At 37.6% G+C, this 27432-nt stretch overlaps 1 protein-coding gene across 2 annotated transcripts; it reads left to right on the top strand.

The window, feature by feature from the left end:
• Positions 1 to 215: 215 nt before the first annotated feature.
• ATP1B3 (ATPase Na+/K+ transporting subunit beta 3) lies at positions 216 to 25643 on the top strand. 2 transcript variants are annotated; one of them, XM_054836135.1, is made up of 8 exons: positions 216 to 562; positions 8616 to 8744; positions 13171 to 13278; positions 14845 to 15032; positions 15771 to 15821; positions 16420 to 16446; positions 21070 to 21156; positions 24495 to 25643. In XM_054836135.1, the coding sequence occupies exons 1-8, from the start codon at positions 454 to 456 to the stop codon at positions 24663 to 24665; spliced, it is 870 nt and encodes a 289-aa protein (XP_054692110.1). In that variant the 5' UTR covers positions 216 to 453; the 3' UTR covers positions 24666 to 25643. The 2 variants fall into 2 exon arrangements, with proteins under 2 accessions (XP_054692110.1, XP_054692111.1); XM_054836136.1 differs by lacking the exon at positions 16420 to 16446 and having other exon boundaries at positions 232 to 562.
• Positions 25644 to 27432: the final 1789 nt, after the last annotated feature.

The raw sequence follows: 27432 nt of genomic DNA on the forward strand, positions 1-27432 counted from the left end.
GCGCCAGAGCGGCCCCCCGTACCCTGCTCCCCCCACACCACCACCACCCCCCGCCCCGCCGCGGCGGGAAGTGACACCGGCGGGTGCCCGCAGACCCCGCGCGCCCCTGGCCGCAACCGCCGCCGCACGCGGAGCCGGAGCGGGCGTGAGGCGGGGCCGCGTGACAGCGCGCAGCCGGGGCCCCGCGTCGCAGGCGCGCGGCCGGCGGCCGCCAGGGGGCAGGCGCGCGGCGGACGGGGATTGGCTGGCGAGGGCGGAACGATGTCGCGGTGAGTCCCGCCTCGCCGCGGAGGTGGGAGGGAAGGTCCCTGCGTGACTGGTCCCCCGCCCGCTCTCCCGCCGGGCGCCGCGGCCGCAGTTACTTAGCGGTTGGGAGCGGGCGCTCACTGCGGCTTTCTCTGCCTGGGAGGCTCTGTCGCCGGGGTGCGCGACGCAGCCGCTTCTCGCCTCGCCATGACCAAGGAAACGAAGAAGCCCTTCCGCCAGAGCGTGGCCGAGTGGCGGCAGTTTGTCTACAACCCCAACAGCGGCGAGTTCCTGGGGCGCACGGCTAAGAGCTGGGGTAAGGGCTGCCGCGGAGGACGGGAGGGGACGAGCCCCCCCCGTGGCGGCTGGCGAAGTTGAGGAGCGGCGGGGGGACGAGGCCGAGCGCGGGGAGGGGGGGACACGGGCGGCAGCGGGAGGGCCCCGGCAGTGATGCGGGGGCCGCGGCGGCCAGGTGAGGCGGCCCGCGAGGCCGCGGCGCACGCGCCCCGGTAACCGTTAAAACTGCCGCCGCCCGCCGGTCTAAAAATAGCTCCGGCCGTGACAGCGGGGGGGTGGGGTGGGGAGCGGGGGCGCCTCCCGGAGCAGGTGGGGGTCGGGGGAGGAAGAGGAGTTTCTGGGAGCGCGTCCCGAGCTGACTCACCCTCCCGCCTCAGTACGCAAATGCAGCAAATTGGGCCCGCAGGCTCCTCCTCCTCGTGATCCGCGGGGGGGCGGAGGGGGGGGAGTGGGGGGACTCCGGGGGCCGCCTCGGTGCGGCTGTGACGGGCTTCCGCCGTGGAGGTGTGGGGCCGGCTCCCGCCCCGCGCCTATCTCTCCCGGTTGATGGCAGCCTGCGTGCATATCAATGCAGCCGCCCTTCTCCATCCATTCCTTACCGCCGCCTCCGCCCCGCTCTCCAGCATCGCAGGAAATCGCGAATGAATGAGCGCGAATTGCCTTTGTACTTGTCGGTGGTAGCTGCTAGAAGGGAAAAAAGAAAAAAAAAAATCCCAAAAGTTTATGAGCCCCGATTCCAGACAGTCTGCAAAAGAACGATCGTCGTGTGTCATTGTGCGTCACTGTGCTAAATTTGTCCCAACGTAGGGCTTCTGGGCCTTTTATTTTTCTTAAATGAAGCTTTTAAATGAAGGTTCTCCAGTTAAGCTTGTGAAGGCAGTGATTGTTTTCCTACTTTCAGGTAGTCTTGCTTTTCTCTGAGCTGGAAAGCGTGTTATCATAATCTTGTTGCTTCCAATAAAAATATTTGGATTTTCTGAGTATGTTTTCTCATATTAAACAGTTGTATAAATGCTTAATATTAGGATGTTTCTTCAGTCCTCATGGGACGTGCTGACTTCAGAAAATGCTGCGTCTCCTCCCAAAACTTGGATGTAGTTGGGATACTTAAAAGTTGTGCTTACAAAACCAACAAGAATCTCAGCGTGGCGTAAAGGAACAGGCCAATACATCCTTGGCCTTGACACAATCTCAATGAATACTAATGTTGAAATAGTGAGGAGGAGCCTTAAGCAGACTGTGCATGGGGTGTGCTTTCTTTGCGGTGCCAATGTCTCCTGTCTGTCAAGAGAGGGCCCTAGCTCTGACGTGAGTTCTCCTCCATTCAGATGGAAATAAGAGCTTGTGAGCTACTCTGCCAGTTGAATAGCAAAGGAGAGGAAATTTCCACTATGCTGTTGTCTAGTGATCTTTCTGTACAAGCAGGTTTCCTGAAGTGCGTGGGTTGGATGACTGAGTGTATGGATTGCAGAAATCTGTGTCATGAATCTAACGAATGCAAAGACTGTGGGTGCATTAGAAATAGCTTGTAACTTTTTGAAAAAAGTGAAGTTGAAACAACCTTTTCTGTTTAAACCTATCTAGTAGGGTAAGCCACTTACAATGTTACTAGTCTGTGCTAGTCCAAGGTCAGTAAATAACACGTGAAATTTATACAACTTAGTTGGTAATTAAGTTTCCACAGCCGGCTCCCTTGATAAAAGATGTTTTTCCATATTGAGAAAGTATGTATAGGCTTAGATGGCAGTTTGAATAATTTTAGTTCATTAATAAGTTTTCTTAAGTGGTTTAGGTGATTGGTACGTGGTTAGTGCTATATACCTTTTCCTTAGCTGACATTGAGGTGACTGTTCAGCAACACTATACGTTGTCAGTATATTTTTTCGTCAATATTTATTTGTCCTGGCATTTTGTGATTAACTTATTGTGCTCATTTAATTTAACTTTATATATTAGGTAAATTGTAGTCTTTGACTGGTTTGGGGGGGTGGCATGTGGCTGTTTGGTTTTTATTTTTTAATTGCAGAACACTAATTGAGTGACTCTGTTGACACAGAGGAATATGCAGTGTTTGGTCTCACTTCTGCCCTTGCAGTACTGATGTAAGCTTAGAGCAGTCTCACTGACTATTATTGCTTTTTGTCTTGCTGGTCTCCCCTCTGAAAGGTGGGGAGGGAAGAGAGGAGACCTCTGGTTGCCAGTCTGCTGGGCTGTGGTGTCTCCAGGGACAGCATGATTAGAATTCAGTTGGCTGTCATTCTTCCATGCGTATTTCTCTTGTCTCAAGACAGCTTCCTCATAGAAGTAAGACAAAAGCAGTAGAGAAACTGTTAAATAGTTATTCTCAGTATGTGCATGTTTTGCCCCAGTCTGAGGTAGTCCTGGGGCCTTACGTAAATTGTGACTGCAAGGCAGTGATTCTCTGTGAATCTGAGTGCTATGGCATTGGAGTACTCATCTTTATCTGCCATTGCTATACCAGGATTTGCAAATAGATCAAACACAAGCAGTTCCAATACTAATTTGTCACATAACAGAGGTATGTTGCCTTTTACAGTTTGGTAAGAGTTGACTTTTACGATTTGGTAGAAACTCTGTACTAAGTCTCCTCTTGCTGTAAAAAAATGAGAGATTTTTACTTTACTTTTTGCAGACTTGAGGGATAATTCAATTTGAATCTTTTGCAAATTGGATCCAAATCTAACACCCCACCATCAAACCCCTTACATTTTTAATTATATGGCATAATCATTTATTGTATTAAAGGTACAGAAAATACTGGGGAAAACTGTCAATGACATGAGTCAGTGGTGTTTTCAGCAACAAAGCATAAGGGCACTAATAGTCCTCGCAGAGGTGATGGGAAGGAGGGTCGGGCCTGGGGTTCCACACAGGGTGTAATCAGGTAGGGCAAAGAAAGAAGAACTTGGAAGACTGCCATGTGGGGCCATCCTGTAAGTGAAAGGAAGATTAGCATCTGGCTCTGCCTGTAATGGCAAGGTGCTGTGTCTGCCTAGACTTATAGCAAGAACAGAGTGAGATCATCATCAAAGTATTGTAATGGGATGCTCACTACACACTCAAATGTGTGTATAATCTTACAATATAGACAGTAAACTCTTTTTACACAAGGTTACAGAAAAATGATTTGTGCCGAAAAAAGGCAATGTAGAGTTTAGCGATGCTGAATTTATGGTCACACTAAATGTCATGTTAAACCTATTTAAGCCTTTCTGTAAAGCTAGTTGTGTCAAGGTGTTCAAAGTAGAGGTGACATTATCTTGAAGTAGACAGAAATTTGGTATTTTGGGGGTTTTGGGGTTTTTTTTGTGTTGTAAACGCTTAATCATGACATTAAGCACTGGCTTTTCTGATTCTTTGCAAGTGTTGCATTTGACAATTTTTACTGTCTCCTGAAGTGTTTAGCCAGGTTATATGTGGAGCCCTGGCTTATTGAGGAATAAACTGTAACACAGGACCGAGGTTTTATTTCTTCCTGAAGTCTTCCTTCCCTCTTTCTTCCTCTCCCTCCCGCTACCATCTCCAAAATTTGGAAAACAGCAATTCTCAAGTGTCTAGGGAATAAATTTGAAACATGATTAGTGCTAATCTAATATGTATAGTTGTCTTAGTTTAAGGCAAGGAAATCCATCTGCAGGTGGACCAAAAGATGTTGCTGGCATTGGTGGTAGGTACTAGTAACATTATTTAGGTATTTAAATCCCACTAGTTAAAGATAGTAAAGAATGATCATGCAGGTGATAGGATCAATGCAGCAAGGAATAAAAAAAATCATAAGGACAGCATTTCATTTTCATTGTTGCAGGTAATGTTAAATAGTTGCTTCCATGTCTGTTGTGACTGTTTATATTGATACCTGTATATATCTACCTATGTGTAACATATAGGTAGATCTGCCAATCTGGTTTATGCCAGATTGACATGCTTTTTATCACTATTGCCATGTAAAGTTTGGAAAGCTTGTATTCATCGTGGAAACGATGGCCAGGTACGTGATATCTTGCATTGACCAGAGTTAGAAATTCTAATTTTCATAGTGGAGAAGTGTTTTGATTGCTACAAATGAACTCCAACTAATAATGGCACCAACATGTTGGCTCAGAAATAGCAGTTTTCCAGATTTGGCTGTTGCTTATCTGTGTGGTTAGGGTATGAATTGTTTTTAGTACTGTGGTGCCCTGCAAAAAGAAAAAAATACCAAACCAAAACAATCAAACAAAAAAACCCCACTAGGTAAATTGTAATGCAGAATTTTGGTTTTGACAGTTTTCCTTGTGTGATAGTTTTAGTGTCAGACTGAGACACGTGAAGGGTTTAGTGTAGCAAGATGTTCTGCAACAATGGAAATGAGTTGCACGTTAGATGTGGTAGCTCTACTTCCCTTGGAGTAAATGTGGAGGGTAGCTTTCCACTGTTACTTGGGTACATCTTGTTTCCTGACAAGAAATCCAATGTTATGTGAAGTTATTTTGGCAGAGCTTCTTGACAGGTTATGGCTTGTTCACTGTGATTAGCTTAGGATAATTAATACTAATAGGCTCACAAAGAGCAGCTTACTCAGTTTGGGGCCATTGGAAGTTGCAGAGGGGGTTTTTGTTGTTTATTTTTCCCCTCTTTTGAATTTGGCAAAGTAGCATAAATGGGCATTTTAGTGGTCAGTGTTCTGCAGTGCATTTACAAGCTATATTAAAATAAAGATTAAAAATAATCTGTGTGTGTGTGTGCATGCGTGCTTTGCTGGACTGGGGGAGGTTAGCGGAGTTTCAGTGCTGTGAATAGAAACAGTCTTTCTAGCCTTGTTACTGCTGCAGCTGCGGTGGATATGAAGTTGCTGGGAGGGACAAGGACTCTGTAAGGGACTGTTCATGCTGCAGTCTCCACCACGGAGTTGATGGCTGTGTTTTAGACATTGGCGTCCCTCTTGTTTTCCACAATATTAGCACTCCCTCTGTGGGCATGAGGGCTCCTCAGGGACTGCCTACACATAGCAGTTCTGCCCCACTGCAGCTCTTGGCAGGGGAGGGGACCCCAGCGGCCCCCTTCCCCACTGGAGTAGAGAGGCTGTGTAGGTGGGTAGGCACCAATGCTTTGACTGAGGGCGCAAAGGAAGAGAGCTGCAAGCAGGCTTGGATCAGCTCTTCAGAGTGCTTCAAAATGGGGCCCAGGGCCAGTATTGCAGGTGTAACGGTAGTGTTGACCCAAAGCAGTACTATACTTGGGGCTGTGTCTGCTTAGAAGTGTACCACCCTGGTGCTGTTATGCCCATCAGTAATAAATGAGCAGGCAGGGATTTTTTTTAATTTTTTTTTTTTTTTTTTTACCCAGTGAAGTTTAGGTATCATCTTTTGGAAATTAAAATACAGATGTATTCTGAAGTAGCTCAATGAAAAAGATTTCCCTGGCTTTCTTGGTTTTATGCTAGTTGCCAGAGAAGGTGCTTGTCTTAAATGCCAAACTTTTTTTCCTGTTCCATTGGAACTGATTGATGAATGTTTTGGTCACTTGATGGAAAGTGTACTTTTTAGACAGCTTGATGAAAGTGTATTTGAGAATTGATGAACTTGTAGGGATGAAAATGAGAGCTGACCGAAGGTTTTATAAGGGAGTGGTTTTGTTTGGTTTTGTGATACCCAAAATACATTGGGTATTAATCAGAAGATCATTGCTCTGTTTTGGATCCAGCTAAAGCAATTGTAAGCTCATAGGTAAAGCAAACTGCTGGTGAGTCAAATGCACTCACAACTTCTGTAATGGCTTTTGTTGATTAGGATTTCTACTATCTGTTTTTATATGCTCTTTTCAGCTTCTAAGCAGCTTCTAAATAGCCTTAGAGGTAGTTTATAATAAATGTCTAGCTGTCTTGTTCATTATAGAGTAAGCTTGTTCTTGTGTTCACGTACTTTGCTACTTAACTTCTAATCACTGTGTTGTATCTTGCATCTCAGTGGCTCCCAAATGTATTTTAAATAGCTGATCACTTTCAGATTATTGCACATTGGTAAGTAACTTTCTCAACATGTGAAACTGAAAACTAAAACCAAACCAAAATCCAGTAATATTCAGCTGGTTGCTGCAGAGAACTCATGTTAATGTAAAGATAATTTGGGAACCACCCCATTATTTAATATATATACACTGAAGTCTTTCAGGAGAAGTAATGCAGGTATGTCCATCTTTAGCAGTCATGGATTACTGGGGGCTGTAGTACACTAGAATATACTTCAGTGCAAAGTGCAGGCATAGTTTCTGGGACAGGAGCCAGGGGCGAGGCTTCTTTCTGTCATCTTCTAGTGGACAGAACTCATCACTGGTGTACAGTCATTTTTGCTTTTGCTTTTTCCTTTTTTATGGAAGGGTGAAAAATACTGCACTTGATTCTGTCATACAATCAAGTGTCAGTGGTAGGATGTTGCATAACATTTTTTATGTGCTTTTCATGACCTGAGTTATATCTCTTTGGCTTTCTGATAGCAGTCTTATAGTTAGAATATTTTATAAAAATTGAATTTACATCATCGTTTCGTTATGCTTGTGAATTAGAAAGGTTTTGAAGATGGCTCTCTGCAAGCATCTGAATTCCTCAATACTTGTATACATCCCATTCTTTTTGACAATGTCTATGCATGTGTCCTTAAGTCTCAAGCGTTCAGTCTTAAAACAGGATCACATGGTCTTTTTTTTTTTTAGGTTAGTATTGTATACTTGATTAATAAAATGATTGCTGTTGAATCTTAAATGTCTTTTAGTAAGTCTTCCATCCATATAGTATACATGCTTTATCTTTAGGTGCAAACTATCTCCAGGTAAACATAAATTTTAAAAGGTAATCTAATAGTAACCATCAATACATATTCTCAGATCTTCTGAAAGCAAAACCAAGGAAATGTAGCAAACAGTATGCTCTTATTTTGTTGCTTTAATGAGATACACTAACACAGGTCTGTCAGGGTCAAAAAACAAATAATGCAAGAATATAAAGCCTTGTTTGAAAACATAGTTACTAAAATAATTGAGCTGTCTTAAATTTTAAAAGGCTTTTAAATGAGGGCTATGCATCATACGTCTGAGATAAAGGGCAGAAAGTTCTTCATCTCTAAAGTAAGATTTTTAACTTTGGTTTGTCTGTTACCTTGTCTTTTCAGTAAACAACTGATCCGTTTGTCCAGTGTGGATGCATAATGAAAAGGGAGGGGGAGGAGAACAGGAACACTTAGTGATTTATTGCAGCTAAGTGATGGAGAGGTACTGTGCTGTAATAGGCTGTTTCCTTGAGGCTGTTTCCTCAGGTTTTGAGGATCTCTTCCTTAAGGAACTGTCAAGTTGAAGCTTGTAACATCTGTGTAATCGGTGAATTCCAGGAAAGTTGCTGAGTCCCTGAGGTAGACTGGTAAAGCAGATGGATTTGTTAGGCAAAGATTTTTTACAAGTCTGAATAGAAGGCTTGCTTTGTTTTCAAAAATACGCAGCAGAAAATGTTTTCACCTTGAGAAGTCTCTCGTAACAAGACATACATGTGAATGAATGCTCCGTGGGGAGTTCTCTCAGGTATCAAGTATGTTATTCAAGCACAATCACTTTCTACCAGTTCTGGATCCAGTGCACTAATTTTATCTTTTCACTCAGTTCTTTCATCTTCCCTACCACCCCTTCCTCTCCAGATACAAAATTGTAATTCCCTTAAACAAGTGAAATTCAGGTTTTTTTTTCTAATGGACTGCTTAGTCATCTTTACCAGCTTTCTTTTGTAACCCAAAGAGCGGTTTTTAATGCTTCTCTCTTAAAAATAGAGATGCCAAAATACCCTGTAAAATTTGAGATCCATAAAGTGTGAAGAAAACTTTTTGGCACGTTATTCTGCACTGTGCAATACATATGTATGCTAGAGGCATATTGATTTATAACTACAATTAGAATGGCAAGGGATGGGCGGAGGGCGGGGGGGGGGGCAACAAAAACCAAGCATAGTATTGCTTATTTCCCATTTTTGATTTTCAAACTAGGTGATGGAATTAGCTGAAACGAAAATAGTAATTTTAGCTTTTTCTTTACAGGTTTGATCTTACTATTCTATCTGGTATTTTATGGCTTCCTAGCAGCACTCTTCACATTCACAATGTGGGTTATGCTTCAGACATTGAGCAGTGATATACCAAAATATCGTGACCGGATTTCTAGTCCAGGTAACAGCGTATTTATGTTTTCATAAACCTCTGTCTGGTTTAACAGCTAAATTTCATTTGAGAGTTTGAAGTATGAACTACCTATGGGAAACTGTGATTATTATTCAGTTACTTACAGGTTTCAAAGGTAAAACGTGGTGTGAGGCAAGTTATATATGTTTATAGCATAAATTCAGTCAGTGGCTTTTTGTGCATATGGGCTAACTTTTGCTGGTTTTTTTTCTCTTAAGTTCTTTTCAGTTAAATTTATCATGTCTGTAAACCGCAGTTTTACCTGCACATCCACACAACATGCTGTTGTAGAAGTGGGATTATAATTTCCAGAGTTTTCACTGTAGTATTGGATAGGTTTCAAGTGACATGGAATGTCTGTGGAATCCAGGGGTTGTTGACCTATTATGTAGGGTTCCACTGAAGAGAGAGGGTCCCGTTTTTTGATGAAGCTAAGTCCACATAGCATGTAGCTGCCACTAAAAGTTGCGTCTTGCTTCCTGGAACTACTGCTTTCTTTGTGTACATGTCCATCCAGTCCCACTGTTGGCTGGTTCAAGGAGCTATATGTGACATAAGAAAAACCTGCACAAATAAAAATTAATTATAAGGTGGTTGTCTTTTTCCTTTTTTCCTTTTTTGTCTTTTTTTTTAAAACTTTTTAGGTTTTTTTAAACATTGGTTTAAATATATCACAGAAGTCTGTCATCATGGGCTCTATTTTGGTGTATCCATATTGGTAAAAATTAAGGGTTTTCACTAGGAAAGATTTAAACAAGACTTCTGCATACTTTAACTACACCAAAGAGATTAGTATTTTCTAGTTACTGTTTCTGGAGAATGTGTATTTGATTTGTATATGCAACTTAAATGGTTGGGCCACCTGAAAATTTGATAAGATATCTCAAATTTTACAATAACTTGGCTTAGGGACCAAATTTGTGTTTCAACACAACAAAACTAGACGGCTATGCAATGTTAATATTTTTTGGAAGTTAGACATTATTTTTTAAATACTTTTTCCTTTTTTCTGAACTCTAAACCCTTAAAATTAACCAGCATCTTGCAGCTGCATCAACACTTACATTGATATAATAATCTTTGTGTGAGCAAGTTGCAGTTGGGCCAATGTGATAAATGTCTCTGGATTCTGAACTCAGTTTGTTTTGATGTAGTGCTCAGGCCTTCTCTAACAAGAATCCTCTTCTTATAAGGGATTCTTGAGGATTTGTGCTGGTTTTTGAAGCTAAGAATAGGCTAAATGCTGGAAATAATAATAATAAACAACCACCTGCTTAGTTTAAAAAAAGAAGACAGACGACAAAAAAGGTGGCTTAGTCAACCATTTCTCTCCATCTCTGTGGTCAGAACCTTGGTAGTGGACGGAGCTTTGGGTGGCTGTGACTTAATACTGGACTTGAGTGACATTTTTTCTCTCGTGCCTCTCGCAGTTCAGGGTATTAATTTTCCTTTGTTTTAAAATAAGTAATAAGAGGTGTTTGTTTAAAAAAGTATGTATGCCACCATTAGTTTTTAATTTAAGAATTCCTATAAGATTTCTGAATTTTTTTCATTAATGATGTATTTAATTACTCATACATAGAAGTTAATAAAATTGCTTTTTCTGCTTTAATGTTTCTCTTTAACTTTGTCATTTTTCACTTGCAGTGAAACATGTCATGTTCCTGGCTGTAAAACTTTAAATTATAAAAAAAATTCTACACACAAAACCTGGATGGCGTAGGTCAAAGGTTTTACTCTTGTGTTAAACATACTTGGAAATCTCACAGTTGATTTATTTTATAATTGATATTTGACTTGCATTGTACACTGGAATATAATAGCATCAATCAAATCCAGATGATTTAAAACCCATTTCTTTAAAATCCCTCTTGGAATTGTAGGATAATGTAATCTCTGTTGCAATCCTAGATGTGATCCTAATGCTAATTCTGTTCCTCTAGAAGAGCCCAAATCCTGCATCTCTCACAGTCTATGCATCAGTCCTTCTTCAAATAGCTTTTTTTCTGTTGAATTTACACCATAGTGTCTAGGCAGACTGTGATCCACTGGAACTGGAACAGTCCCTTCCTCTTAGGATATTTTTGAAGTTCCCCTGAAGCAATAAATCTCTTCAAATTATTGTCTCATCCACTGATGACTAGTTTAGTTCCTTTGTCATATTCACTTTGAAAAACAGCATCTAAGTCCTTCATTTACAGTATAATTCTATAGATAATAATCTCTTCTCCTCTAAAACCCTTTAGTGTGTAAAACCCCACCAGTGATTTTTCATCCCTGTTACTAATTATCTTGTATTTTGTTGAATCCCAGTTCAGTGTGGAGGCCAGATGATGACTGTAATGGTGCAAAGTAATTTGCAGTCAAACATGGTATTTGTAGTTTTATATGAACTATGAGTCATTAAGGCATTTAGTTGCGGCTTGCCTGGGAAATAATATAACTGCTGCTAATGCAGAAAGAATTTGTGATTTATTGGAAATCCTACAAAAATGTAGAGTAAAAAAATCATTAAATTATATCTGTTTTTTAGAATCTAAAAGATGTTTGTCTATGGTCAATTTCTAGTATATAACTTTATTATTTCCCAATTTAAGATGTTTGTAATAATTTCTGCCTTTGGATGAGAAGCTTGGTCATTTCTATAGCTGAATCCTTAATAGACCTGGGCTGCTTAATTGCACTTTCTGTATGCTTTCCAAAAGCTTACTGTGATTGATTAACTACAGTAATGTATTAAGAATCTGACATTAACACAACATCCAACTTTATCTTCCCACTATAGTCTTATCTTAAATATTTATTTTGTATAAATAAGGACTGAATTTATTTTTACGTTTTAATTTTGGCAGATGAGTTTTGTTTTCTGCCTTAAATTTTATTCATTTGGGAATCTAGTTTTAATTGGTTTTGCCAGATGATAGGAAACTACATGGCATCCTAAGCTGGTACAGTTAGTTGCTACTGTAATTGCACTTCTTCCCTTATGCCAAATTTGATGTTGATCAAACCCTTTTAATATTCTAACTTAGAAGAAAACTAATCTAATAAAAAATAGGTTTAGTAATTTGTTGGATTTTTTTCCTTTTGTGGAACTGCGATGGCAGTTCTCAGCTATACTTGAAGAGACAGATGCATGGATACTTGTCTGTTAATCACAACTGCAGGGGTTTTATCTGTTCTAATTATTTACATTAAATAAGAGTTACCTTAAGATACTGTGAATGAAGCAATCAATCATACACCCTTTTTTGAACAAATTTAATCTCTTCTGCAGTATCTGGTGGTGTAGTGCTATTTATTCTGCTACTGAAGCTGTGATGGATAAGAGTAGCACTAGGTATCCGTGTTAGTGACAGCTCCTGATGGTACAGTGCTGTATATATTAGCAGAGAGTGTGCCTTTTGCTTTCACCTGCTACAAAAATCTCCTTAAGATTTAACTCTGTACCTTTCTTTACCCATATCCCGGGAAGAAGGACAGTTCACCTCTATCAAGGGCCCAAACGCCATGTCAGTGTCTGCCATTTTCATCCTTCAATTCAAAGCTGGACTTCAGCATTCGGTAATCTGTGTCATTGTTTCTCCTGCCAGTCCTGGCTCCCTGGCTGCAGATTGCTCCTGTTCCAGTACCCTCAGTCAGCAGCTGAATGAAGCCAGCCATAGGCCACCACACTGGCTGCTGCAGTGTGCGGTGGGTGCTAGCAGCCTGGGAGGCAGCTCAAGAGCATTCGTAGTTACCACAGCACGACTAAGGCGTACCCCTTCAAGTGACGCACGTGCAGTGGTTTGATAAAGTTTCTTGTATTCTCCGCGAAACAGACGGCATCTAAACTTTCTGTTTGAGGAGAAGGAGAAAGGACTAACAACTAACTTGGCTCATCTGTTTTGATTGGGGAAATCTTTCAAGCCGTATTTATGCATTATAGAGTTTTTAAAAATACTTTGTTTCTTGTGGATCTCAATGAGATTAATACAATCATAGCTTCACTCTATGTTGCCTAAAGTTTTGAAGCATAGCTTTAACTGGAGGCTTTCTGGGTGTGGTTTTGGGTATCTTTTTCAATTATTTTTTAAGTTTAATTTGCTGAATATGGAAAGTGGGAAGTGAATCAGTAAAATTCTTTGATTGAAAGTGATTACATTGCTGATTTTGCTATTCCTAATCAGTCGGGTTTGGTTTGTGAATTGCAGTTATACATTGGATTGAATTTAAGTATTAATTCCTGTAACGTTGATTTTGATAACTGACTTCAAACACAAACTACCTTCCAATACTGTGGAATATAGGGGTAACATTGATGTTTCTTTACAGATGTGTATTTTCCAATTTATGGATATGATTTTTGAGTAGGTTAGAGTGGTGTAGGGAAGAGAAGTTGTTTAGTTCTTTACTTGCACTTTTTCTTTTTAAGGACTTATGATTTCACCAAAGCCAGACACTGCATTGGAATTTTCCTTTAACAAGAGTGACGCCCAGTCGTATGCAGAATATGTTTCTACACTTAGAAAATTTCTTGAATGTAAGTTACTTACAGCTGTCCAAGTAATTCATGAGTCTTAATGTTGAGTACATTAGTTTCCTTTTTAGCTTGCAGTTACCAATTGCTAATGAAAACTGATGCAAGTTCAGGCTTATTCTAGACGTGCGTTATTAAAGTATATACTTTACAGAAAAAGGTAAGTCTCAATACCTGTATTGGACAGGGAGGCTGAGCATGAAGATTAGTGGACTACATAATGGAGAGTTTGGGGTCCTAGCCCAGTGTTTTGGTGACATGGTTGTTTAAATGCTACAAGATGTAGAAATTACATATGCCAAAAGAATTTAGTGTAAAATTACATAGGTCGTGTATTTGGAGGCAAAGTTTATCAAGACTTAACTGATCAGTCTTCATCTAAATGGCCTGGTAACTGAGTGAGAATCCTTTAGTCTTAAGAACTTGAGTGTTTGCCCGTTTAAAAAATGAGGCACACAAAGATTAAATTAATTGCTATTTATTCTTTTTCACCCTGATACACAGTATTTATGGGCAAAAATATTAAAATATTGAATTTAGAACATGGAGAAAAGGTAACACAGGACAAGACTGAAGGATGGCAAAATCACTAGTTTGAGTCATGCATTATTTTATATATATCCCTGTATGTACACTTAATCTAGAAATACAGAAATCAATTTAAAATATTAGTAAATTTAACCCCTCAAAAGTTGTAAGTCAGAATTGAGGAGGTGCTGTAAAATCTCACCTGTGTGCATGAGTTGCTTTGTTAGTTGCACAGCTGTACTTGAACCTCTCTGGATTTGTAGTTGTGGTGCCTACTAAAAGCTTCTATGAGTAGGCTTTTCTTTCAGAGCTCTGCCAAGGGTTCCAGTGCTACATTTCATGATTTCCTGCAACTCCTGCAGTTCAGTGGGTTTTGGACTCTCGCATTGAGGATGAACTTACCCTTTTTCCATTTCACTTTGTTTATACTTAGCTGGGGGCGGGGTGTAAGGGAGAGGAACAAAACGTGTTAAATATGAATAGATGAGTGTTTGTGACAATGTGATCTGTGTACTTGTGAAACACAAGAAAGTGAGAAACAACTTGGGATGTTAGTATAACATCAGTTATACTACCTGATGTAAAAGTAGAGGCAATTTAATAGTACTCATTGAAATACTTGAAGTTTTCCTGTGTGTTTATAAAAGAAACACATCCAAAGGGAAAACTGATTTAATTTCCAGGTAAAACTTGATTGTTTATATTTTAATACATTATTGGTTTAGAATACATAATTAGTTTAGAAATAGTTTATGTGCAGAAATTAATTAAGTTGTGATTATTTATATGATTCAAAAAGCAGGATAGCATTTTTTCTTTTGTAATACTCTTTGTTCTTTTATTCAAGTACAGTGCCACTTCTTGATAGGCTTTGACAAAGTGTTGAGATGGATGTAAGAGGCATAGTGCTCTGAAAATTCCTAGTCATAGTTTGAGAAAACTCCGAGACAAGTATAAATTAGATGTTTATTTAGGCTTCTGCAGTTTTTGGCTACTTGTATGCTTTATACCATTGATTTACAAGCTATTTCTGTTTCATAGCATATGATGATTCAAAGCAATCCCAAAACATAAACTGTACACCAGGAAGGATTTTTGATCAGAACGATGTTGCTGTTAAAAAGGCGTGTCGATTTAACCTCTCTGAGCTTGGACAATGCTCTGGAAAGGAAGATAAGACCTTTGGCTATTCTAAAGGAACTCCTTGCGTGCTTGTGAAAATGAACAGAGTAAGTGCCTACTTATTTTTTAATTTTTAGTATAAGTGCTCCCAACTACCACTGTATGAAAAATAACTGTAGAAAAGGACTGAAATACATGTTCAGTTTGCTTCCCATGATACTTGTATTTCTGGAATAGTGTAATTTACTGAAATGTCTAGCAATTCATGTGTTTCAGAGAGTCAAATGAAGCGAGCTTTTTAAGCATTCTGATGCTTACAAGTATTGGCTTTGATTACTTGCATCAAGATATCTGAACTTCCTGTTTTAAGTAGTACAGTGCTCTTTGGTTTTGCTTACTGTTCTATGTAACAGATTCTAAACCACTGTGCAGGTAAAGTGTGTTTTACTTCATATCTGTGCTCTAAAAATGTAATTAGAATGTGACGCATTCTGTAACTCCTCAACTGTGTAAGGTGATGAAAACTTTACTGAGTGAATAAGCATTTGACTTTTCAGTGATGTTATACATTACTTGAACTGCTAACTAGTTTGAGCCATTAATGTTACATGCTGAATGTAATAAAAGAAAATAGTCCTTTCTATGGCCACTGTAACTATTTAAGCTTTAACTTAACAATGCTTAAATCTTAGTCCTAGTCTAAAATTGTGCTTCATATAAAAATGACACTAGATAGATTTACTTCTTGTATGAACTCTGTCATATTAAGCGGGAGAAAAGTTTAAATTCAGTCTGTAAAACTGGAATGGGCCAGTCTATAAATATTTTCATTTTCTCTCCTTTAGATAATTGGATTAAAGCCTGAAGGGGAACCACGTATACATTGTACATCTAAGGTCAGTTCTGAATGTAAGAAATAAGTGTGTAGTTAATTTTCCTTGTGATTAGGATGGAAAATGAAGTAATATGCTGTGTCAGAACATTTATTTCACTCCCTTTCTTGTTAGACTTTGTACTTTTTTTCTTGTTTTCATCTTACTGTATGTCTAGTTTAGTTTTAGTGTATTTGATTTCTTCAGTGTACTTATAAAAATACTTTTTTGTTGTTGTTGTAGTTATTTCACCTTTAGATGTATTTGAGTTACCTGACTTGCTTTAGAGTTGAGGAAAATGCATACATGCAATTTGTGGTATTTATTTATTTATTTATTTATTTATTTATCTATCGTGAGTTGTGGGTTTTTTTCCCATTTCATAACCTGTATTTTTATTTTTTCTCCATGCTTCAAGTGCACCTTAGACAATTTTATAATGATGGGTAAGACACAGTGTGGAAACTAATGTTACTGTTCAAGTAAAAGTTGCCTTCAAATCAAGCATAAACTACTTACAATAACAGCTAATCTATGCATACTTATTGTGTACCAATGGATTTACCCAGAACATTTTATGGCAACTATAATAATTACTTTGCCTTCTGCATATTTTTCCTAGACTGCTTGGGGAGCAGTGACAGCCTTGGTAAGTTAGTCGCTTGAGCAAGGGATGGAGTCATGGCTTTTAGCTTTAGGTAACTGATAAAAATGTAGGCTAGGAAATTTCAGCAATTAATGAGACAAATACTGTAAGTGCTCCTGCCTTCGTCCTAGGTACCAGTGGTAGGCATCAATTTTATTACTTGATTTTTGTGGAGTCTTTGAAAGTTTTGATCTCCCCATGACAGTCTGTTGCAAGTAAAGGTGAATCCTTGTCTTATTTGAGACTGATTTCTTTTTGTCCATTCTTAAAACAATGTTGTTCTGTTGGAGGAATTATTTGTTTCTTCAGAATAGAGCAATTAAGGTCAGTTGCTTATGCTTCTACTAGTATTCTTTCTTCTTTGATTTTTCTAGTTTATCATTTTTCATAATGTGTTATCCCAAACTTGACAGTTTGCCTCTAGCTGAGGTATTGTTAATGACAGAATTTCTCCCTCTGTCATCACATTGGAAGCAATAATGTATCTCATGGTGAATTTGCCATTTGTAATACATCGAGTGTTTATTTTGATAATTTTACTACTTAGATAGTTCTTTCGGTTATTTCTCAGTCTGTATTTGTATATGTGATTTCTTGAAGTTCAGAACTTTGAATTTCATGTTGCTATTTTTGCCCCACTCCCCCCCTCCCCACCGCCCCAATCGTTTTAATGGGATTGAGTTCTCTGAAGTGTTTTGAACTACTTACAGGTTGGTGCCATCAATGAACGAATTTTCTTTTGCATCTCACAAGTCCTTACTGAAAACACTGCGTAGGGTCTAGGACAGTCATCTTCATTTCCACCTGAAATGCCTTGTGAGGTATTGAGAGCTAATGTTTGAGTGATTTATAAAACGTTGATGGTAATCCTATTTTATGATGATCATATTTCTTCAGCTTTCTTATATGGATGCTCTATGAGACAGTGGTAAAAGCTATACTAAGCAAATCACAGACGATGCTTTCTTATCCTCTTAGCTGATTTCACTAGCAAAAGAGTAAGTTTGATAACAATTCGGTTGATCATGGGTGGGGTTTTTTGCTATTTTTTTTACCCATTGAGATACATACAAATAAATTGTGTTATGTATTTTCTTGCATCCTTTTACTTTAAGTATGAAGTACTGCTTTTTACCATATCCAGTTAGGATTTCTCTGATCTACACAAGTGGATCTACAATTTTAAGATTATTAAGCTTACTAGTTCTTTAGTGACTTCCAGGGAAAATATTTGTCAGGCTTTGCCACTTTGAATGCATCTATTTTATCTTAAATTAGGCTATTCTTGCCCTAACTCATCATGATTTTACCTGCTTAGGAAACCTTACATATTGGTTACAATTCAACCTTCTCTGTAGACAGCAAAGTGGAGAAGCAGCATCAACAACTTTCATTTTTTCCTTTTGTCTGTGCTTCATTTTACTGAACTTCTTCCTGTTATGCTCCTTGTGTATTGAAGTTCTTACGTTAAACTTAAAGCATTCTGCTGTTAAATCGGCTTGTGGGGCCTTGTTTCCAATTCCATTTTTATTTCTTTGACTCTTTAGGAGATGAGTGCTATGTAATGGTCTCTTCCTCTTCTGTAGCGGATAAGGTGAATGCTTATCTGGAAATAATATCTTGCGGCTCTTCTGGATCTTGTTGATACGGGGATGTGAATTGTGACCCTCTTGTGTGCACACTGGAAAGGTGGAGAAGGATAGCCAATAAGCTTTTGTGCATTTTGCAGACAAATTTATAACACATTGCATCTGCCACTGTATTTGAATGTTCCCTAAATACTGGCTCATAACAGAAGTTGAAGCGTAGTGGTGATTTGCACTTCTCTATTGCTTCTCTTATTCAGAGTGTTTACTTAGTCTTGAAGTAACTGATGTGTTCTGTTGCGGTGGGGGTTTTCTGTTGTTTTTTGGGTTTTTTCCCTTCTGTGTTGCATTCAGCAAATGGGGGTTGAAAGAATTCAGACTGTACTGCAAAGTTTAATCCAGGTGACACACGTTTCTGAAAATGAACCCTGATGTCTGAAAATTTTAGATAGATCTGTGATTTCAAAGTCAGCACACTTGATAGTTGAGGATGCTCCCCCCTTTGCCCCCACATAGTGGTAGCTGTCATCACTGTAATTTCTGTAGATTAGGTTTAGGGAAGTGAGTGTAGTGTCACACTAATTACAGCTGGGTCTTCCTCCTGCACCCTGGAGAAATGGACCTGCTGTAGTCTTGAGGATCTCCACAAAGAGAAACAAGCTGAAAAAGGATTGTGTTTCCAAGAAGTTTGAAGATTAGCATTTTAGGTCTTCAGTTTTGGGCTGGAAGTGCACAATTTTGCAATTTCATGTGCGCTGGAACATCTTTCAGCAGTATTCTTTCAAGCTAAAACTGCCTTTACTGAAAACTGGTAGATTTTGGTGCATGATTTTTTTTAACGATAGAAAAGAAAAATAATGTTAAGTCCAAAATATATTTCTGCTGTTTAGCGGCCATCTTGACTTTGTTTTAGCTATTGCTTTCTAGTTTACAAGAATGAAGAAGGGCTGTGTGAATGACACTATGTGCCTTGCTGTTGTCAACATACTCAGCATCTGAGTTACCTTGCTTTTTGTGACAGAAATCTTAGATATTTTACAGTTTCTATTAATGGATACTGCCCTTTATCTTGAGCAATGATACAATTTCTTCTTCTCAAATGATTACAGACCAGTCTTGTTCAGGTTCTTTCCTTGGGTCTTTGTACATTATTTTAACATCTGCAAAATTATTCTTTCTAAGACACAGTCTTAATAAAGAGCCAGTAAGTGAGGTGGAAGTCTATCTGTCCAGATAAGTGGTCTGATTTTTAGATTTGCTGACTGCCTGCAACTCCTTGTGAAAATTGTAAATAGTAAGCAGAAAAAGTGACACTTACTAGTGGACTGATTCTTGAAGCTCTTCAGCAAATGCAGCTTGTTTAAGTGTTGTGTTTTGGTTTTTTTAATTGTGTAGGGATATAAATTAGGATTAGTTAACAATTAAAGAAACCCCCCAACCCCACAGCAGTTGCATGAGACAGGCAGTTGCATGTCCCAGAACCTCTCTGCTATTGCATTGAAAGCCTGATGCTTTCATATTTATGACTGCATGCATGCCTTGTGTTTAGCTGCTCCGGAAAGCTCTACACCTATTTATTTTTGTATATTCTGATTTTTTAACCATTATTTCAGAAATATATTTGAAAAATTAGTATTTTCAGCTGCATGAGCTTTAAATAAAATAAAGAATAATGGTGAAAAGCAACATGTTTCTACTTAGTAATTAAATTTGCTGTCTCAAGGTCCAAAATACTTAATAAACAACTATTGAAGAATTGCAATAATTTAGACTGCAAAGGAACAAAAATGTGGCCATATCCTAAAACAACATATTGTATGTTCTTTTGAGGTGGCCAGGAGAAGCTATTCTTGAGCTGTGGTTTATTCTTTACTATTTTTTGATCTTTGTGTACCTCTTTTGATTAGTTCTATTATTGCAGTTGTCTTCTGTACTTTGCAGTGTATCTTGTTAAAATTGCAGCTGTTGTATATGGTAGTGTAGAAAAAACAATGAAAGTTACTAATGCACTTTGAACTTGTGAATTACACTGAACAAGCAGTGATGTTCTGAAGATACATTTAGCATTTTGAGGGGGTTGTTTTAGTGGCATTTCCCTTTATCATGGTAATATGTTTACGTTATCATAGAACGTCACGTTAGATGTGGGCATTTCCTAGTGGTTTGAACTCGTGGTAGTTTGACATCCTGCCAGGATACACAATCCTGAGGAATATTGTATATAAGGACATGTGTCTGTGTATTGCTATACTGACAGCCCGTGTTTGGGACAGTTCAATCATATATACATATTTTGTATATCTTACAGATTGAGTGACGCCTTAGAAATTAGGCAGCAACTTTGTAGGTAGCTGCTTCTTATTACAAGATTTGGGATTATAAGGGAAAGTCTAGCAATAAGGCATGCATATATATTGTTCCTCTAAGGTGGTGGATGACCCACAGAAACTGTAGTAACATCACCATTTTAAATGTGGGTTTCCTTTTAGGTAGCCTGTATTCCAAGGGTACCTGAACAAATGTTAGGAATAGTACACCATTGCAGGGAGGAGGCTATAGTTCTTTGTGAGGGGTTGTATTGTTCCAAATTTGAGAGGCTTAAAAACCTGGCTTTAAACAGAACTTCATCTTTAACTTAAATACAGATGTGCTGTTGCTTCACCAAAATATGTAGGTCTGCTTGTGGATACTTGGGATTTTAGCTTATATATGGGGGTGTTTTGGTTGTTGCTAAATTATTGGTTGCAATGAATATCCTCTTCCTCCCTCCCCTTTTTTTTGACTCGTAAGGGAAACATGAAGGCAAGCTGTCTTGACTTGATTACTAATTTAAATACTACCGTTAATAATCCTTACTGTAGCAGATGCGTGCAGCATGTAACTGTTTGCCAAAAATAAATCTATTTTGGAAGTTATTCTAAGAGTTTGTAGCTCAGTTGCCTTTTTTTGGGGATCTTGCACTTTATCATTGGACTATAATTCTGATTTTGTATTCATAGCAGATGTTAACTTTTAATTTTGTTGCTATCTCAAATCACAGGAAGAAGGCATGGTTGAGATAAATTATTTTCCTTCTGAAGGCTTGATTGACTTAATGTACTTCCCATACTATGGGAAAAGCTTGCATGTAAGTATGCCTTAATGATGGTCTTCATTTTGTAAATGTTTTATTTCTGTTTACATTTACAATTACTAATATCAAATTGATTCTGAAGTTTGAACTTTGTAATGAGGTACTCATAAAGAATATTACGTATGCAGAAATTTCACAGTGCTTGATGAGAATAGAGAAGTACTTTAGCAGACATAAGGAAATAAACTGGGCATTGTCCTAATGAAGAAGAGGTGGTATTCTAGCAGTATTAAGGACATCTGCTGCTGCTTTTTGGTCACCGATATCTTTTGGAATCTTTTTGAATGCAGGGAAAGTTGGGAAAAATAAACTGGTTGCTTTGGATTACAATACAGTTTCTAACAGTTAATCCTTGGGGTTTATGTATAGGATATTAAATTTATAATTCATTATGGTATTGTTGATTATATTCCTTTGTGGGTCTGTGGCCATGTTTTTGATTTGCTCTGTTTTATGAAGCAGCACTTCAAGGTAGCAGATAGAATTTATTTTAAAATAATTTTTTTTAAATGTTATCTTTGTTTTGTATCTTGTTTCATCTATCTTCATTGTATTCTGACATAAATTTTATTTATCTCATTGAAGAACACTTAAGTTTTAAAAACCCCAAAGCTCACTACTTTATGGACACAGAATATGTAGAGTTAAAACTCTAATTTATTTTCAAACTTGAATTTAGAAAATTTTTCTATTCTTGCATCTACTTGTGATAACTACATACAGAAAATCTGTACCTTCTATCAAATACATAATTGTATTGCCTCTTATTGACCAAGTTATTTAGTCAAATAAACATCTTCACCGTTCACCATTGAAGATAGAAGTACTTTTTAAACATAAATCTATTAGATCCACAGTATACCACAGTGATTGTTTGTAATTTCCCCAAAGTGATTTTTTTTTTTGTACTAAATTATTTCTTTATCAGTTATTTTCCCGTGTACTCTATACTTACTTGCAGCAGTTCACATAACCTTTTTTTATCCTTACATGGCTTTTACTAATGAGGAAGGAGTTTGTTTTTCTTCAACATTTACTTTCATGTTACTTATGGGTAGATCTGTGTTTTCCGTTTTGTTGCCAGACTTTTTCTTAGACATAAAAGATTAGACAAAGACTGTCAACCAGTGCTTCCAACAGGCAGAGTCAGTATGTACTCTGTCCCCTTCTTGGAATGCAAGAATAGGGAAAGAGAGCAGTGCTTCCCTAAGAAACACGAGATACAGCATCATTAGACCTTTAGATGTCAGGAGGTAGTTTGTACCAAAGGCAGGATTAAGAACTTTCCTGAACAAGATTCCTGTCTTGCTGCTATACTGATGGAAAAGGAAAGATTATGAAAGGAGGGTAATGAAGTCAGGCAAAACTCAATGCTATTCCTTGCTTGACTTAGGTGATTACAAAAAGTAAAGTTTTTTCTTAATTTTTTTTGTTTGTTTGGGGTTTTTTTGTTGTGTTTTTTGTTCAATGTCCTTTCATGTTCACTTTGTCATGTGGAGTAGGGTTATGGTTTGAGGGATTCTTGCTTATGTTAGGCTCAATTCTCATAACATTAGTATATTGTGAAAAAGAGGCAGCAAGAAGAGTTGTGAGAGGTTGAGGTATTTGACTAGGTCTCAAGAGACTGGATCGATTTCTTGGCAATACAACAGAATTTTTATATCTGTGTTGAATTGTTGAATGAATTTATTCTGTAAAGGAGTTAAGAGGATTCAACTAATCTTGCTGCTCTTGTGCTAAGGTAGGAGCTGTGAAAGTACTAATATCTACAGTTTTGTGGTTCAGAATGGTTATTTGCCTTTTGCTGCTCAGCACAATGAGCCCAACTCCCTGACCTGAGGGAATGTTACCTTTTTTAGGTGATCTATAAAGATGCTGATTCTCTTCCCTTCTCCTCCTGCAATTTTATGTTGAATAAAAGTCCATTCTGGTATCATCTGTCTTCAAAACATCATAGAAATTTGTGTACCTATTTGAAAAATCTTGGTGATGTGAGGACTTCTCTGAGGAAACACAGAAATTTTATTTCTCACTTTTAGAAAGCTCAGTACCTCAAATGTGGTATCACCCTTAGAAGTGGAGAATTTTGAGGGTGCCTTGCCTAGCTGCATTTTCCCCTCCCAGTTTGAAGTTTATAGGAGCACAGGAAAATTTCTGATGTAGTCAAATCACTATTCAATCTACATCTTACTAGTACTTCACATTAAAGATTTTACCACATCAGCTTCCGTGCCATCATTCTTTGTAAATGAGACTTTAAGTATTCTGTAGTGCTTTCTTTGTTAAAGAAGTAGAGAAGATAGCCTGAAAAATAACAAAAATGTATTAAGGAGTCTCTTAAATTAATGAGGAAAAAAAATCTAACCCAAAATGTTGTTCAATTAAAATTTAAGGCTTATACTTGTATAATACTGTAGTGTCATATTTAGTCCACTGGCTTTTATCAACTTTTACCAATAAAATAAATATTTTTTCTTAGTCAGCAGTATTGACCTAAAAATTATAAATAAATTATGGAAATACTTTATGAATATTGGATGAAATGCTGCTTTAACAGTGTATAATAAATAAGCTCTTATTTAATTCATAGGCTCTTTACAAGAGAATTCAAGTTGTCCTAATTGAATTAGACCTGAGAAACAATGTTGGCTTAACAAAAACCAAAATAAATAAATTTTGGATTCATTCTTAAATTTTAATTTTTATTATAGGGAGTGGAGTCAAGAATTGTAATTGTTCCACCAAATATGAGTGACCAGGATACTGTCAGAATGTTCAAGGAAAGGTTTCTGTGTAAAGGCTATCAAACAGATAACACATTTTAGAATGGATTGTTGCTGAACAAGTAAATGGGATAGGGTGGAAGGGAAGCTAGTTTACTGGTATTTGTTGAATCATGCTTTTGCCAAAAACCACCTAAAACTGTGCTAGAAAAGTTATGTTCTATAGCAAATTTAAAAAACCCCGACAAACCAACAACAAAAACCCAAAACAAACAGAAGAGACAATGGAATGGATTTCAGAGGCTGTTTCAAGTAGAGGTTTCTAGAAAAATTGGACCCAATGTAATAGAAAGTGGTAAAGTCATATGCCTCTTGAAGATACTGTCTGTGACTTAAATTATGTTGAACATATTAGTTGAGAAGTAGTATGAAGAATGTATGCTTGACTATCTAACTTGGAAAAAAAAGTCTTACCTGAGTCAGATTGGGCTTCGAAAGGTTGGGTTCTTATTTAGCTTTTTTTTTAACTGTTCTGATGGATTAAATGTTAATTTAAATGCTAACTTACTCTGGTATCTCAAATATTTTCCCCATCTTTCTGTTTACTAGGCTCACTATTTACAGCCTCTAGTGGCTGTTCAACTAGCAATTAACTCCAACAGTACCAAAGAAGAAATAGCAATTGAGTGTAAGATCCTGGGCTCACCTAATTTAAAAAATGAAGATGATCGTGACAAGTTTCTGGGACGAATTGCCTTCAAAGTTCAGATGACTGAATAGCAGAAGTAAAAAATTCTCCACAAAGTAAACATTGTGTTGTCTGTTTTGTATCAGCTGGACATGCCATTCTAGGATATGAGACCACCTTGGAGAATGTTAAGGTGGTTTATGGCGTTCAGGGTAGCATAATAATATGCTTCCAAATCGTATGTTTAAAATCCCTCAAAATAAATGCCTATCCTGCTTCTGCCTGCCCCATTGGAACAGTGTACAGACTATAGTTATGTCATAGGGACCTGTAAATAGCTGTTTTCAAACACATAATAATGGTGACCTTTGTCCTGTTCTAAAATGTGGTTTTATCCCCCAAGTGAGTGTCTCAAGCTTAATGTGCTGTGCTATGTAAATATTGTATTGATTTAACACTGGTTTAACTGTCATATCTCAATGCTGACACAGTTATAGGGATAAATAATAAATGGTACCTGATTGACATAGTGATTTTTTTGTAAGAGTAAACACCTCCAACGTAAATTGTGTGCATGGGAGTGGGTGGGTGGATGGATGGCTGTCTGTATGGAGATGCCTTAAATTGTAGACTGAGTGGCATGGGAGAATTGAAATAGCATTTAAGAGTTGGTATGGATTTCTGAAAGTAAGTGCTCAACTAGTACTTTCTTGTGCTTGTCACTGTGCAAGTATTGTGTACATGTAATACTTGGTATAGAGTTTGGTATTCTAGCTGAGGAATTGAATCTTCGTGTTGTTAATTGCTTGCGATATGTGGAGCACAAATAAAATCTATACAATATTTTAAAACTTTTTAGTTCAGAAATATCAATATAAAACAATTTAAATTGTTTAGGGTCCTGGTAACAGTTGTACAACAGAGCTGCTTGAAAGAAACGGCCTCACTATTGTGGGAATAGGCTTTCATTTTCCAATTAAAAAATTGCCTGAACAACCTCTGTTTAAAAAAAAAAAAAGAAAAAGAAAGAAAAAAAGGATTGTCTTGATTAAACATTCCTGTTTAATTTATATACTCTGTTTCGTTGCATCATTTTAACATGCTTCATGTCTTCGTCTGCTCTTTCATCTTGGACTTTCTGTGTATTTCCTCATCATTCATTTAGAAAATTGATGTCATCAACTGCTTTATAGAAATATCCTATTGACTTGGAGTGAATTACTTGCAGTTTAACTTAAATATTTTTATTAAGCCAGTTGCTAAAATGACTACAAATAGACTGGTTTGTTTGTGACTGCTCCTCACATTAAACCAAGTTGACCCATTATATTGGGTTATAACATTGGCAGTCGTGCTGACATGGGATTTATATTACTCTTCCCCAGGGGGGGTGTGTGTGTGTGTGTGTGTTTTGGTTTGGGGTTTTTTTGAACACGTGGTCCACATTCTGATGTCTTCTCAATATTAAAGACCACAGCAAATCAGCATTTGTGTAAATACCTGTATGTTCTGCTAGTTAGGCCTAAATTGGTTACTCAACGTGCTTTTATGCCTAATTTTATAGTGGCTTTTACTATTTTATTTAAACAAATTAAATGAATGATTACTAAAATTCAAGATCCAGTCTTAATGCCCTGCTTTGAAAATGTTTGAGGCCAGTCTAAGACACATTAGTGCAAAACTTTAACACCTGTGCAGGCTTACACTGGTGCACAGTTGGAGGAAGCTGCTCTTAATGGGACTTGAACAGTGTGTTGAACCTTGTTAAAAATAGATTTATACTGATCTGATACCATTCAGCATGCCTCTTGGTTGTCTACTGAAGAAAAATTGTTGTTCCTTACAATATGCAATGGGTACTGTTGTAATAATAGCATGCATTAATACTGAATAAGAATGTTCTTTCAAAATATTCCATTACTAATGTTTTAAATCATGCACTTTTAGAGCTGGGATACCTGGGTTCTTGAAGATATGACTAATTGCTTCTCTGTATATTAATACTGCCTGAAAGTATTTTAATAGTCCTGAGGGAACTTAAAGTGTAGACATTGCATCTGAAAATGAAAAGAACTAGCTTCATGTAAAAAAATTCTCACATTTGTGTTCACTTAGGAATGGTAAGAAGTTCTGGAGAAACACTCAGTTTTCAAATGGGCTGATTTTTGAAACAATTTCTCTTTCGACTTAGCTATATAGACAAAGCATGAAATGGCAACTCTTCACCAGCACTTTTCAGACAGGTAGAACTCAATAAACTCCTGTTCTCCCTAGATTTTGTAGAAGTGTTTTTTTTAATTTAATTACATAAGGATTATCAGTTGGGGGGAGGGGAGGAAAAAACCCCTTTTGAAAGGGTTCATCTATCAAAATTAGCATGTAAAATGTATGTAGGTAATAAGTCTAGTGTTAAACTATTTAATTAAACAACTATCTCATTTTTATTGCTGTGTCTTAAGAATTTGCGTAAATGATCTAGCAGTTATATATAAACAGGTGTATTGACTATTAGGACATGACAAAATTACTAATTTTCTTCATGTGAAATTTACAGTAACATTTCCTTGGACTTAATTTTAAATTATGACTAAAGATTTAAATTTGATAACTTGTTATAGAAATTTTGAATGTTTAACTTTTATGCTGGTAAATATTTGTCTTATTGGGTACCTTTTAGTGCCTTTGAGTCTGGAACAAAAACTTCTAAACATTGTGAAATTGGCAGTTGTTGCAGATGCTGTTTCATACCAGCATGAAAACCTACTTATATCCAATTCAGTTGAGGTACCTTCTTCTCTTTGCCACCCCACACATGAACACACACACACACAGAGGGGTTAAAAGGAAAGCTGAAGAGAA

This window comes from Grus americana, chromosome 9 (genome assembly GCF_028858705.1).
Source record: "Grus americana isolate bGruAme1 chromosome 9, bGruAme1.mat, whole genome shotgun sequence".
Lineage (NCBI taxonomy): Eukaryota > Metazoa > Chordata > Aves > Gruiformes > Gruidae > Grus > Grus americana.

Coding starts and splice junctions, on each gene's coding strand:
- ATP1B3 (XM_054836135.1), top strand. CDS start 454: ATGACCAAGGAAACGAAGAAGCCCTTCCGCCAGAGCGTGGCCGAGTGG. Junction 8,745..13,170: donor TGACCGGATTTCTAGTCCAG/GTAACAGCGTAT, acceptor TTTCTTTTTAAG/GACTTATGATTTCACCAAAG. Junction 16,447..21,069: donor GGGGAGCAGTGACAGCCTTG/GTAAGTTAGTCG, acceptor CTCAAATCACAG/GAAGAAGGCATGGTTGAGAT.